General features: G+C 39.6%; 2 protein-coding genes across 3 annotated transcripts; both read right to left on the reverse strand.

Moving 5' to 3' along the window:
- Window positions 1–793: 793 nt before the first annotated feature.
- Window positions 794–6,989, reverse strand: ptger3 (prostaglandin E receptor 3 (subtype EP3)). Its single transcript, XM_086264680.1, has 2 exons — window positions 6,057–6,989; window positions 794–5,437 (listed from the first exon to the last, which is right to left on the reverse strand). Exons 1-2 carry the CDS (start codon window positions 6,852–6,854, stop codon window positions 5,141–5,143), a joined length of 1,095 nt encoding a protein of 364 aa, XP_086120806.1. The 5' UTR covers window positions 6,855–6,989; the 3' UTR covers window positions 794–5,140.
- A 2,442-nt stretch (window positions 6,990–9,431) lies between these two features.
- On the reverse strand, window positions 9,432–14,248 carry zranb2 (zinc finger, RAN-binding domain containing 2). 2 transcript variants are annotated; one of them, XM_086263399.1, is made up of 10 exons: window positions 14,091–14,248; window positions 13,425–13,477; window positions 13,197–13,305; window positions 12,355–12,437; window positions 12,186–12,262; window positions 11,906–12,058; window positions 11,642–11,805; window positions 11,211–11,270; window positions 10,498–10,647; window positions 9,432–10,276 (listed from the first exon to the last, which is right to left on the reverse strand). In XM_086263399.1, exons 1-10 carry the CDS (start codon window positions 14,144–14,146, stop codon window positions 10,219–10,221), a joined length of 963 nt encoding a protein of 320 aa, XP_086119525.1. In that variant the 5' UTR covers window positions 14,147–14,248; the 3' UTR covers window positions 9,432–10,218. The 2 variants fall into 2 exon arrangements, with proteins under 2 accessions (XP_086119525.1, XP_086119524.1); XM_086263398.1 differs by having other exon boundaries at window positions 9,432–10,647.
- Window positions 14,249–15,405: the final 1,157 nt, after the last annotated feature.

Consider the following 15,405-nt stretch of genomic DNA (forward strand, 5'->3'; position numbering starts at 1 on the left):
CTGACTGACTTCATGCTATACTCTGACTAAAATGTTTTCCTTTGGGTTTTTTGAGCAGTGTGTGTATAAAATTCATATCACACACCAGTGTGGCACAAGTGTTATCTTTTATGTGTCTCCCTCATAAAAATCAGAGATGAATAATGGGCGGCTAAGACCACAAGAATTCATTAAATGCAGTAAGTCTTCTTACTCAACAATAAAAAAAGTATACACCATGCATATCAGATTGATTTATTTAATTCATGACTGATTGAATTTCAACCTCTAAAATAGTCCCAGACGCCACTAATGTCAATGTGAGGTGATGAAAAGGTCTCGTAGCTTATATTTATGGCAGGCATATCGAACGGAAACTCCAGGCTCTTTTTCTGTGCACCTCTTGACAACTTGGCCTTTGGGTTATTTTTACACCTTGAAACAACCCAAGTGCTACAGATCAGACTTGTGATGTGTTTTACTAATTGTAGCCTAGACAGTGTCCTCTCATAACCTCATTACAAGCAGTCTAAGTTACTGAAGCTAGAGCTATAATCCATCCATCCATCCATCCAAACCCCCTTATTAAATGAAATTATCACTTAAAAATTGCATTTTGTATTTACTTGGGTTATTTTTGTTTGTCTGACGAACTGAAATCTGTAAGGGAAAAATATGCAAAACACTAAGAAGTCAGGAAGGAGGGTAAACACTTTTCATGTACCTCAAACGATGCAGACATGTGAATTAAAACCCTTTTATGCAATGATTGATCAGTACATTGTTTAGTGCAGCATTGTTCTTTTTATTGGTCCATTGGAAACACATTGCACAAGTTCGAGAAGCGCAAGAAGCATACACATGCTTTAGAGTTGTTAACAGCGTTGAAAAGATTTACAATGTCCAAAACATTCACCGTCAAGCAACAATCATCTTACTCTCAAATCATCGTTCTCATAACTCCAACAAAATCTCAGCAAGCCGAGTAAAATATATGTAAATGTAAAATAGTTACGAGTCCACGTGTGACATTTAAAATAGTTCATGTCTTTTGTTTTTTTCATGTAAAGAATGTTAACAGTTTCATTGTTTCTTGATTGATTTCATACACAAGGGGTGAAATTCTAAAATTCAAAGCACAGTTCATGTGTGATAAAGGGTGAAAGTAAACGCAGCAAAGATCCGCTGTCAGACTCAAATTGGCAGCACATGAAAATTTTTTTCCAGTGGGTACCAGAATGCCCAGTTCCTCAGTTTAAAAAAAAAGTTGTGTTTGGCTCAGACTAATTGCAGTTTATTACCACTTCACATTTCACAGGCTGCTTTAATTGGTGTGACAATGAATGACTTATTATTTAAAATCAAAATATGCTTATTAGACAGCCAAAAAAATAATGTTAATAACACAATTATATTCAGCCAGAAGCAGTGAAACAGAATGATTTGAAAGTGCATTAAAAGCTGAACTGATACAAATCAAGTACATATTGTTACATAACTTTAATCTTTGATAGAAAAAAACAACAAAAGCACAAAGCTGTAGAGGTCACAGCATTCCCCACCTGACCCCAGGATGAAAGTCACAAGAGCACTGCCGACGTCGCTGTGTGAAGGTTTGCAGATAGCCCTCATCTGAGAATCGGGTCCCAGAGTTTGTAAGAATTTAGTGAAACTTCAGTGAGAGCGCACAGAGTTCTCATATAACATTCAAAAGCAGCAGCATGGGAGGAAAATATGAGGACGTGTACCTTTAACGGACATCGGGTATTTATTTACATTCCTTAGAGAAACCTGGCTGGTGGGCCTGACCTCTTTCTATTGAACTGTGCACACACACAACACCACTGTGTGCTTGGTTTAAAAGACTCGAGGAATATTTTCCTCACGTACCTCTTGTTTCTTCCCTTTTAACAGTAAGTAATTTACGTCAGCAGTGACCTGCTCTTTACATCTTTACATGAAATCTGCCATTTCTTCATACAAACAAAAACAAGAAAATCAAGAAAGTCTTATCCAAGTCACAAACATGGAAAAATAAAAAACCCAGTTGACTTTTACAGGATGACTAAACGTGATTATCGAGGAGATTTATATTTGTTTCAGAAAGGAGGGGAAAGAAAATGATTACCACAATGATAAAAAGTGATCCACTATCCTGATTTCCAAGGAAATATTGCAATTCCAAGCAAGTTTAAGTGCAAAATGTCGATCAAGCAAACGATTTTAGAGACAGCCTCTTCTTATCTGGAAATCACAGACATAGACATAAAGCTCGAGTGGCAATCAGTAAATCACTTCCAAGCTTTATCGACTAAGTGGAGCTAAGTGGAGTTGCAGGCATCGCTGTGTTCTGCAGGTTTCTCTTTTTCTTTTTTTAAGTCACCGCGTAACCATAGCTTCCCTTTGATGCTAGTTGCGGTTACACCGTGTGCTCAAAAAGGTGCTGACACAGATGAATGCAGTTTAAGTAAATGATTAAAACTAAATTCAATAGTCCTTAATCCCTGGTTTTAATAGCATTGGTAGTGGGTTCGTCTTAATGTGCACACCTCTTTATAAATCCAAACATTTGCTGTTGTTGGCATCAAATATTAGATCTTGGAGACCTCATATTACTTTGTACCATCCTGGAAACTAATGAACATTCATACTTCATAGGACACAGCTACCATCCAGAAAGCCAGAGAGCACTCCTTGTAAATATTGCTTAGACTTTTACTGGGCCCATTAGGTCGGGAGAAAATTGTGTTTAAATAATTATTATTCCATTTTGTTTTATGTTGTGGGGTTGCAAATTTAATACCCTGATAAATTCTTGACAGCATGTGCAGCCTGTCAGCTCTACGCTATTTTCCTTTGTGTGATTATTTTGCATGTAGAGCCTGAAGCGTCCTGGATAGAAGCCTGGCACAATTACAAGATGTAGATTTAAGTAGTAGCTAAATGAGTCAGTTTATTCCAGAGCAACTTGTAAATAGCTGCATTCACTGTATGAGTGCATGAATGAAACCACAGCGATGAGTGTTTCAAATGAATATCAACTAAGGCATAATGAGGGCAGTTGTTGCGACTAATATTTCCTCAGTTTGTGAAGTCTTCGTTAAAATAAAACCTGCTTGTGTCTGTGTAATAACACTTAGGTGTTATATGTGAAATTCAGCCAAATGTAGCCGCCAACTCTCCGTGTAACACTCTCCTGAAAGAGGTTTTGTTTCCTGTAACACCTTTTTCACACAACAAACGAGGTTAATCCTTTGAGTGTAAGGCACTCAGCCTTCACAACCAACACAACATAAACTCTGTCTCAGATGAACAGATACGAGCAAAGAGAAAAAGCTCATTTTTCACATGGCTTTTTGCAGACAACAATTTCCGATCGGATCATTACCACAGAGCCCGTGTGCATTCTCACAGCTGAAAGGCAAAGGCAAAACCAGACATGGCAGAGATGAGAGGACATCAGCCTAATCTTGTTGGCTGATATGCTGAGAAGGCAGAGTTGTGACAAGAATTTGCCCCGTAACCTGAAGGTTACCATGACAGCAAATGAGTCGGCCCCCGAGGCTGTCAAACATTAACAATATGTACAAAAACAAGTACAGAAAATAACATAAATATGGTGGCGTAAGATAATTGCAGCGCCATGCCCGTGGTTTTCTAACAGCAGCATCAACATTTATTCTGGTGGCACTAGAAGCAAACCACCTCGTTAGAAATGACACTGACTTTATCTGAGACCTTAGGGGAAAACTGCACTATACACATTAAAAGGAATTAATAATTCATACCTATTTAGGGGCAGGATTGAGGCTGTAATGACAAAATATAGCGGGTACTAAGAAACAATAGTGGAATACAAATGGGGCTGTCCACAATATCCCAGAAAACCACCAGTGAATGAAAGGCATATATCACAAGACTAAAAACATGTCGAAATCATGTGCCTAATGCAAAATTTCACAAGTAGCAGCAAAGGTGCATTAATGTGACGACTCACATCATTATCGACTGATGGCAGCCTGTTGTACAAGCAGCTTCAAATAAACTGTTTATGAGCTTGTTAGACTTTGTGGTGCTTTGGACATTTTGACATTGACTGTGTTCATTGCACCACTGTTCTTGATTATGATCACCAGTCTATACTTTCATTGATGTAACTGGTTAAAATCTATACTAATCTTTTCTTTTTTGTCCAAACAGGTTTGGCTGGTGAAATTAGGCACATTCGTCGTTACACCTTGTGTTCTCGCAGATCATTAAAACCCTTTAATCCAGTGAAATGCCTCCAGATGTGGGCATTCGTTTCATATGACTTGCCTTCAACATATTTTAAAAGGATGGTTGCCGACAATTACAAACTGTCTCCGTGTGCATTTCATATACAGGAGAAGAAAACTTTAAAACTTCACATTTTCGTAGTCCCAGCTGTTCCCCTAGGAACACCATGTACAGCTTAACTATACAATAAACTTTACAAAGTATAGTCTATACAACAGATGCCAGGCAGGTAGCATTATTGGCATTCAGCACAGAAACAGCAAATATCATAGAGACTAATAAATAATGTTATTTACAACTGCCTCCAGTTTGGAATTTTCCTTTAGTTGCTCCTTTGAGTTTTAAATCAAGTGGTTACATTTCATGTAAGAGATGCTAAAGATATGCACAACCTAATTTAAGCAAGTTACAGTACCTTCACTCACAGACATTCACAAGAAACATTTGTCTTTTAGTTAGCTTATGGCTTCAAGTTACAGAAAGCAGTGAGCATGAGATTCAGCACTTCCGTGTGAGTCAGTTTGAATGCCCCAATACTGAAATATTGAGTTTGTTTTAAAAAACAGAAAACGGGTGACAATAGAGTTCCTGGTAACTGCACAGCAGATGTTGCATGAGATGACACGGTCATGCGTCCGCATGCTGGTTAGGTGGCTTTGAATGGAATGTGTTTTATGCAAAACGAATGCTCAGAAGATATTTTTCATTTCATTATCAGTGCAACAGAGGCTACACTTGCTCCTGCTGCACAATATCCTTTCATGGGCAGAAATCCATTCCCACTCTTTTGCCTGTTTCATTATCCTGATAGAAAGCTCTCCTGGCTTCAGAGTCACAAGATAGGAATTACTGTGCAAGGCTGGATTCATTTTAGAGGAGGGCATTATGAAGGTTTTGTTTCTTGGTTCTGTTTGTTAAGAGCTGTCTGCGTCTCTTTCTGATCCTCTGAAGAGCAGTTGGAGACAGCATTAGCCATGATGCAGAACTTGCGCAGGAGGATCTCCCTGAGGAGCAGATAGACCCACGGGTCCAGGATCTGGTTGAGGGAGGCCAAGCGTATCGCCGTCAGAAAGAAGTTACAATCTAGATGGAAATCCTGATTGGAGGTGTGGTTTGATGCTTCCTTTGAATTACACTGATCGGACAAGACCTGGGTGGAGAGCATCCTCAGCATCAGCACCTGAGGGGAAGATGTTTGGGCAGAACTTTATTTTTTTTCACACTAAGAGAATGAGGAGAAAGCATGCCATTAAGTGACAAAAGCTTTAATTTACTGAAAAAAACAATCACTGGTTAGAAAATAGTTTCTGATTTTGTGTACAGAAGCCTATGTTACGTTCACTAAATCATATAACGGAAACACACTCTAACAACAGTCCTGTCGGGGAATGAGCAAAAACTAATTTTCACGATTGGTCTCTGCTATCACAGAGCTGTGCCTTCTATTAATATCTCACTGGGACTGTTAAATATGTGACTGACAATGCATGATCTCATTGCGCACTATGCAGATCTCTAAACAGGACCCCTAAGTGGATTACCTCTTAATGGCAAAAGGCAGCAGCCTTTCAGAGAAAACGTGCATGACATCATTTATGTGAGGAGAAGATGGATAAAGATTCAAAGCTGTTTGTGACAAGTACTGACACAAACACATTAAAACCAATCAGTGTTTATTTTTAACATGACTTTAAGGGACATAACTATATGAAACTATGACAGCACATTGTTATAAAATATGCCTACGCAAGTACACTGTAAGAAAATATATATCCTGCAGACGCACGTGAAAAACATACCAGCAGAGGAGACCAGCATATAAGCAGGACGCACATAATCCCTAACAACTGGATGACGGTCTCCGTGGTGAGCCGTTCCCACTGCTTTGAAGACTGAGAAGTGCCTGGTTTTGTTTTACACCGGGTAACTACGCCCCGGATCGTCACCACATTGCAGAAAAGTGTTATAAGTAGAGCCGAGATCCCGAGTATGGCAAAAGTGGTGGAGAAGAATCCATTTCCTGGGACTTTGGCATCCACCATGCTGATGAAGCACCAGGTGCCCGGCCACTGCTGCGTGTATTCCCCGACCCCTGCTACGGGCAGCAGAGCAAACAGCAAAACAAGACCCCATATAACAGCTAAAATCTGCTTTGTCACACTTGTCTTCATGTGATTCGAGTACCAGTGCGGGTTAGTTATAGCCAAGGCCCTTTCGATCGCCATGGCACTCGCCATGAAGAGAGCGCACAGGCCAAAAGTTGTCATGCACACGCCAAAAAAGGCGCATAACTTGCCAGATTGGTCGATGTCACTCAAATTCCTACCAGATTGGTAAACTGAAATCACAATTGGACTTGTCAAAAGCTGCCCAAACAGGTCTGTCAGCGCCAGAGATCCAATGCAAAGCAAGAAGGACCTTTTCCTTTTATTTTCCTTCTTTCTGTAGGAGATGCACACCAGGATAAGAGCTAGCGAGTTTCCCACCATTCCGGTGATCATCATAGTTATAGGAAATCCAACTGATGCATATCCACAACTGGAATTGTTTGTGCAATTGATTTGGCGCAGTGTCTTGGAGACGTTGGCGTCCAGCATATCTTCTTCACTGGTGGTGTGCAAGCCCTCTAGAGAATCAAAGCTGAATCCAGTTATTGTTTCTAAAAGTGTACACTTATATACAGCTGTTACCCTGTGCGTATCGGTCTGGCATCATCTTGCACTCCAAAGTGCTCCAACTGAATGCGATGCGTAAAGCGCGAGGTGTCCTTTAAACGCTGGAGGCGGGACTACTTCGGGTCCGGAGGAAGCCCATATTCTCACTGTGCTGTAATAACCACTGTCCTTATGTGTCTGGAATAAGGGCACCGGTAAGTAGGGACCAGACATCGACCCTCCGGTGTTCTGCCAAAAAGCGATCGATGTTTCTGTGCGGTTTTCTTTTGTGTCTAACATGCTTGTATTGGTAAACAGGCTTCAGGCGAAATGATTTACAGGGGGTTATAACAAAGATAAAGAAATTAACTATCTTGCAAGTATCTTTATGACGTTATAACAATGTACCCACATTATAATCCATCCGGTCCTTTTTAGCCAATTAAAATATCTTTTCAGACACAAGTTATGTTTGTTGCCTTTTTCTGTTTCCAGGTTGGCCAGACTCTCTTGAAAAATATATTTAATGACAATGAAAACTTTTACCTCGATAAATACAAGTCACTTTGCCAAAAACTGATTGGAGCTTCTATGTCCGATAGCCATGTTTGCCATATTGTATGCCAGAAAGTTATTTACAGCATTTTAAATACCAGTGTTGTGATCCTCTGCCAAAAAGTGGTTTCCTGCATTTTCCAACAAATGATTGCCGGTATTTGAACTGTTGTAAATGAGTTGTTGGACTGCAATCTGTCAAACCTATCTCCCATGAATGATATCAAATCATTTTCAGGCAGAAATAACGTCACAAGAAGCTGCAATCAGTTTTTGGCAAGTTGACTTTTATATGCCCTTTATTTATCTGGATAAAAAAGTGTTTGTGGCATTAAACATGTCTTTTTTTCTCCAAGTGATCTGGCCAAAAGGCAATAAAGATAACATCGTTCTATAAAGATATTTTAAGTAACCTGAAAGGACTGGTTTGATTATAATGTACATAAAGACAGTTGCATACAAAACTCTTGTGACGAGGAATTAGTAAGTCAAAATGTTGTTATTAACTTACATATGGATTTTTTCACCCCAGAGGTGAAAATCTTCCACAAAGAACTCTTTACAATGTAACTGTTACATTGTAAAGAGTTCTCTGTTACAATGGCAACACATTTGATAGTAGATATTCTATCAGTAGAATAATCTATTCCCCCATCAAAACAATTGATATCAACTCTGCACTGTCACCATCATGTGCCTATATACTAAGAGACTTCACACTTTGCTAAACTGTATTTCAAAATAGACTAAGCAATTTTATCTTACTTGTTAATTTATTTTAAAAAGCCATTTTATTGTGACATAAACAGCCTATTGCATATAATTTCAGCATAGTCACAATTCAAATTTTACAGTTTTATTTGGATTTTTTAACTCTTGAGCTCCCAGCTTCCTCTCTCACCTCTGTGGGCTGTCTATCCTTCAAGCTCCTCTACCAGAGGCCTGGGAGCTTGAGGATCCTGCGCAGTATCTTTGCTGTTCCCAGGACTGCGCTCTTCTGGACCGAGATCTCAGATGTTGTTCCTGTGATCTGCTGGAGCCACTTGCCTAGCTTGGGAGTCACTGCAGAGTGCTCCAGTTACCACTGGGACCACTTTTACCCTCACCCTCCATATCCCTCTCACTTCCTTTTTGAACATAAGATTTTAAAACCTGAGCTTTCTGTGTAGTCAGCACTCTATTATTTATATTGCATTTCTTCAGCCATTTACTTTGAACTATCGTGTTATAGTTCGTGTTTGGTTCTTTAGTATGAATCTCGCAAAATTTGAAATTAAATGTACTTTAATAATTGTGCAAGGAAAGTTGACTATGTGGCCCAAATTCCTCTTTCCGGTTGTTTTTTGCATTTAATATAATCTGTCAAGCCAATAAATGTTAACTAGACCAGTGGGTTTATTTTCCCGCTCCTGCACCCTTGGATAAATCTGGAATTTATCAACACAGACCATGACAGTGGCAAACAGCTTCACTTCCAAGGCAATTGTTAATCCAAAGGGTATAACTTCGAGCTATAATGAGTTTTAATGAAGCAGCACTGTCATTGCTTCCGCACAGATTACCAGCTTAGTCAAAACTGCCATCTGTTGACCACACTGAGAACAGTTCAGTGAAAAGACCTTATTAACGGTACAGAAAAAGTTATTGTAGATTGTTTTTTAGATTTACAGTAGTGTAGATTAGGATGAAATTTGGTGTTAATATTTGAAAACATGAAAACTTTCAGCCCATAGCCGAAGATCACAAAAGTTAAGATCACTTACTGTTAAGATGAGCTTTGCAAAGTGGCGACACTAAACAGAACCAGACCAAATACAACCCCAACTTCAAAAACATGTATATTTCCCCTCTTGACGAACTTCTACACATTTTCTCAAATACTCAAGTTTAGAATTAAGACAGCTTGACTTGACAACCCCAACCTCTCAACAAAACCTTCATATTAAACACAGTATTAACAGGAAGCAATGTTGACAGGATTTTATTTACACAAGTACATTTCAGGTATTTTAATCAGTAAAGACTGTTCTGCCATGTTACCAGAAATGTTACTTTTTCTGCACTAATCTGGAGCAAAAAGGGAAAAAAAAGTGAATTAATTTGTTTCAAATTTAAAGAAATAATCAGTAGCATGGAGTCCAAATATGCCACAATTACGTAAAAGAAAAAAAAATTAAACCTAAACTGAGAAACCAAGAACGTACTTAAAACAAGCATTATCAAAAAGTAAAATACTTACCTTGAAAACACAAAATACAGGACATTTATCATCAAAATCAAACAAACAGGCCAAAATTCATACCTAAATCACAAGTAGTCTAAATTGGTGCTGAAGAATTCACCCTTACTTAAAAAAACAAACCATTTAGTTGTTAGAAAAACCATTGGTGTCTCTTAGGGCCCCAAAATTAAAAAAGGACAGATTTTGCTCCGATTTCTTCAGAAACTAAGTGTACTGCCATGAAGATATTAAGTGGGTTTAAAATGGAATACAGCCTCTTGACACTATATTTAATTTTCATATAGGACCAAACATTTATGTTTATTGGAAACCTATACAAACACTCGTCACATATCGGGATGAATATGGTTTTAAAAAGGGAGCTGCTGCCTCTCTTCCGCTGGGAGGGGTTTAAGACTTTTAATGAAAGTATACTGAAAGGAGGGTTGGGTTTTTCTGTCTTTGTTTTTTGGCAACACAACATGCACTTCCACTAGGATTCCTTTTCTTGTATTAAAGACAGTAATAAAGTTATTTCTTTTTTGAACTGGAGCCAGAATGGGACGATCCCGAAGAGTTGCCACGCCGCCTGAAATCAAACAAAACACCATGGGAAGAACAAACAGGTTAGCACGCTTTACCATTAACACTCAGTTTATGCATAACCAAGTACAAGGTCAGAATAAATAAAAAGCGTTATAAACATGGCAAAAGTGTGAACGTATTTCTGTAAAACTGAATTCCCATAAGCCAGGCGACACATGGCTAACAACAATCAGTGCCATTGTGGTATTCCACAGAAACCCAAACCTTTCGGACGAACGCGATCTAGAACGCCTCCGTTTTCTCCCTCCAGATGATGACCTGGAGCGACTGCGCTTCTGTCTCCTCTCAGGTGAGGAGGAGGGGGAGCGGGACCTCTTCCGGGGAGAGGAGCCCTTTCCAGACCTGGAGCTGGATCTTTATGAGGAATAAACCAAGCAGTGAGGTCAGTAAGGTACAACAGGGTCTCACCAATGTGGGTATCTCTATCAAGCTTCTCTGATAAGGAGGGGGTTAGGAGCACTTTGCTACGGATCACTGGTACTGAGAACATTTCACTCAAGATGCTATGTCTCATTGGTTGAGTGTACTTGGAATTACTTTAAATGTAAATAAAGAAAAATGTGCTTCTTTTTAATATAGTCCCAATAACTGAGTGGGTAAAGCAGGAGTAACTCTCGAGAGATGCTTGATAAAGACCCGAGATCTCTATTTACACGTACAAGCTAAAGTAAGCTTTAAACTCAATACTAATTGCACTCTCAGGCCTAATTGAAATGTAAGCCCACATAAAGTGAGTGAAAACGATTTACTACATTAAACTTCCACCCTGACTTTCAATTTTTTCCTCTCTCAGCAGATAATTTGGGAAAAAAAAAAAAATCTCTGCCAAGTAAGAGCTAAGTAAAAGGACTGCTGTGGACCTTTCTGCCCCACACATACACTCCCTAACGGGAGAGAGTGCATGTCACCTCATTCACCTGGAGCGGGACCTCGAGCGAGATCCAGATCTGGAACTGGATGAGCTTCTAGAGCGGGATCTGAAAGACAAAAAACACAAAACCTTTCCAATATTTTCTACAGAAGGACAGAGCTATGCACGGTGGTTATGTGGAAACAGGCACAATTAACAGCAAGCTACTCTTAGGAAATACCTAAAACTGCCTCAAAGCATCGGCGAGTATTCAATATACCTACAGGGTGGCTGGAATTAAAGTAATGAAAACAGGAAAAACAACAATATCCTAGACACACGGATCCCATATGAATGAATACAAGGTAAGGGTTTAGAAGAGGGAGGACAACAAATGAGCACAACAGGACATTTAATTGATGTTGATCAGTAAAGCAGAAGAAGATTGAGCCGATACTGACATTTTGCCCGGAGTTACCCTTGACCTGTACCCTTTACCTGGACCTAGACCGTGAACTGGAGCTGGAGGAGCGCGAGGAGGAGCGGGATGAACCGGAGCGGCTGCCCTTTTTCTTAGCTGGCTTATCATCATCGTCGTCACTGGCAATCAGGTCGTACTTTGACAGGTCACCATCTTCATCATCATCTTCCTCCTCATCATCCTGCAAAGGAAGTGCTTTTTTGTTGTTGTGCTTTTTTGTTTTTAATAAAATCATTTTATAATATCCAGCATTTTTTTTAATTTACAATCATCAATCTTACATCCAATTTGTATTTGGACAGGTCACCGTCTTCCTCCTCCTCTTCATCATCTTCCTCCTCCTCTTCTTCTTTTGGGACTTCCTTCTTTTCACTTTCTTTTGAGGAAGACGTGCTGTTGGTCTTGCCACGGTATTTTTTCTTTTTCCTACCAAACTGGTGGAATAAGAAACAGCACATCTCTATAAATCTGAACACTGCCAATGTCGACTTCCTCTGAAGCCAAAATCTTTCACTTGTCAAACATCAGAGCAGCAATCTTCGGGTACCAGATGACACTTACCTCATCATATTCACCGTCAGATTCCTCCCGTTCGATATATTCCACATTTTCTCTTTCATTGAACCCTCCACCGTAACCTGAAAGCATTACATAAGAAAAAAAAAACCCATCAATAACTGATGATCAAAGTAACAAACAAAAAAAATATTTACAGAATATATTGAGTTACCTGTTCTTTCTTCAAGCTTGGCATATTTGGGGGTGTTGCACATGTTGCACTCCGACCGTCTCGCCCAATTCACATTTCCACATCTTTACACACACAAGAAGGTGGAGGGAAATGCTGGTTAGAGTACTATTATATCCCAAAATCAGCAACACTATTTGTTACAACAATATCCCAGATGAAGGTGTCCACAAACAGCATCTAGTTTACAGCAAAGGCAGGCAAGTTAACTTCTAACTCGTGTGTGACATGTGGAAAATCTCATATTTCTGTGTCATATTGCCCGTAGCTTGTCAATCAAGTAAACTGGAGCTTGCAGTGTTACAAACTGTGGTTGCTCTCATTTGTCTGCAACAATGCAAACCATAAAATGTTGAGTGGTACTTTGCATATTCGAATTGCAAGTGTCAAATTTCTTGCAAATGTGTTACACCACAGACTCCTGTACAAAAACTCCTCTTTTATTATATCCCACATGGGACTCATTGTAAGTTCTTCTTAAATAATTTAGATTTATGGAAAGTGTACATGGGATTTTTGCATATATGCAAAAGTGCCAAAGAAGACGGAGTCTTTTCTAACATTTTTTAAAAAAAGTACCAAACTTTTATCCGATGCTGGAGGTACAAGTTACGAATATAAATGAGAAAAAATATTTTCCTGGTATTTATCAGAACTTTTTGCACATTTTCAGCAATAATAGTGATTGGTAATTTGGACCCTGCCTCACTCACGAATTATGAAATCTTTATTTCTTGCACTTTATAATGTACAAGTGAAAAACACGAATACCAAAGACACCTATCTGATATGGTGCCAAGACGTTTTTTGTGATGATATCATACGTTTTGCATTGCCAGTCATTCGCACTGAAGAGGCCTCGACTCTTTTCAGCGAGCGTTTTTCCAATCTCCGTCCCTCCCGCCTTCATCATCTTCGCTTCTGTAGTTTTTTCTGCATTAAAAAATAAAGTAAATTAAACCAACCTATTTTAAATGATTATGCAAAGGATAAAGATTATTTGCATTCTTAAGCTTTACATAACAGCAATAAGAGACAGAAGGGGGACTCACCTCTACCACATCTGTTGCAACTTGTCCTTCTGGCAAAGTTCACATTTCCACATCTGCAAAAGCAAAATGTTACATGCAGGTAAGGCTTGAGCTCGTTCCTCACTCGCTTTGACATGTGTGAGTATGCTGCAGGCTGGTGCAGTTTATTCATCTTTCCATTAGCCTGTGCTCCTTCCTCAGACACAAGCCTGAGCCGCGACAAATGCAGCAACTGTGTCCGTACGCATTTAACGGAGTTCACTGGAAACACGATACTGCTGACTCCGGATAAAAACTCTTCACTCATGACCACTTGGCCTCTACAACATCATAAACACCACCCATAACAGCAGCGAGTGCAAACACTCAACCCAACCCACGTTAGCTAACCACGGCTAGCGTGCTAAATAGCATTTCTGCGCCCAGGAGAGACTAGCACGCAATATCCCCCTTGCATTGATATTCTCCAGCATGTAAGCGTGAAACCGTGTTCATTCTGTTCTGTTCTAGGCCGAAACTGTGAGTGAAAGTGCTCCATTTTATTGAGCTGCTGAACGTTAGCATGAGTCACATGCTAAAAGGCCTACACTTGCTAACCTTGCTGTTAACAGCTGCACACTAAGCACCAGTCTATTGCTACACAGAGCCCCAAAAACTGTGATTTATTCACTGTGTTGGAGTACGTACTTTTTATCCGGACATATCCAGTCCCCGTCGCTGACTCGAAAACTCTTTCCTGACATTTTAGCGCCTTTAAGCTCTACCTACCCTCGCTGGCAGACTACGCTGCGTTCACCACTGTGTCCATGCAGCACAAGCTATCTCCACCCTCCCTACACTGCCACCTTCAGGCGCCTGCCGGTACTTATTTAAAGCCACTTCCTCCAAGAATAGAATAGAAAACTTTATTTGTCAATTTCTTCAAATGTACTTGCCATACAAAGGAATTGAAATTACGTTTCACACTGTCCCATGCGTAGACATTGACAACAATAAAGTGCAGATGCACAACAAAAACAGCCCTAACAATAAGGTAATATTAAATAGGTAACAGGATAGACAAAAAATAAATAAAATAAAGTGCTCCAACAGTGTTCCCTGGAAAATAGTATACTAGTCTACTTGAGGTAGTCCCAGGTTGTGGTTGGTAGGGGTATTTTGTTTTAATGCAGCATAAGACTATAGCAGCAGTAATAGTAATATAATAATATAAATAGTGCTAAAAGAAATACTAAAAATATATAGCAGCAGGTGTGTGCAATTGCAATGCAGAGGTAGTTGTTTCCAGTCAGGAATGTTTTCCAGTTCTTAGTTCAGAGAGTGTTTCCTTGTTGGAGAGTGTGCTCTGAAAGTGGAAATTTATATAATGAAAAAACACTTTGCATTATAAAGTCGAGTGTCATTTATGTTTTGATACTCTGAGCAGCAGTTCACAAACACATAGAGCCTGTTGGCCATTATCGGATCGGATGCTCCTTTTACACTCAATACAACCACCTTACCTAACATGACCTGACCTCCTAGTGCCACACATGAACTTAAATAAGCAGCCAGCAGTCAGTTCAGGTGTCCAGTCGTGTTTTATTTATGCAGCTTAGGAGTCTCCGTTAGCTCAGATCACTTTTAAATAAAAGAGATATAGAGGTGATTCTAACTACATACTTTTATCTCCTCTGGGTTAGCCTATTAGACTATTGTTATATTGTATAGCCAAAGTTTACACAAACTGCAGCTGGTCCAAAATTCAGCAGCAGAACTCATGCTTCCCTTCATAGGTTGCCTATTATTATTAGAATTGATCTCAACGTTTTATTTGCCTTTGGGCGTCACCGTCTGCCCCTGGTCACAACCCTAGGTCCTCAGTCAAGGCTCTGCTGGCCATCTCAAAGCCGTGACTGACAACTGAGGATGATTGGGCTTTTTCTGTGAGAACACTCACTCTTTTGAACAATCTCCCTGAGGCCATCGGAGTGGGGAGCTCATTATCATCATCTTTTAAATC

This window comes from Aulonocara sp. 'chitande type north' Nkhata Bay, linkage group LG15 (genome assembly GCF_057382095.1).
Source record: "Aulonocara sp. 'chitande type north' Nkhata Bay isolate Kocher_YH1m ecotype deep benthic linkage group LG15, A_spYH_male_GT1.1, whole genome shotgun sequence".
NCBI lineage: Eukaryota > Metazoa > Chordata > Actinopteri > Cichliformes > Cichlidae > Aulonocara > Aulonocara sp. 'chitande type north' Nkhata Bay.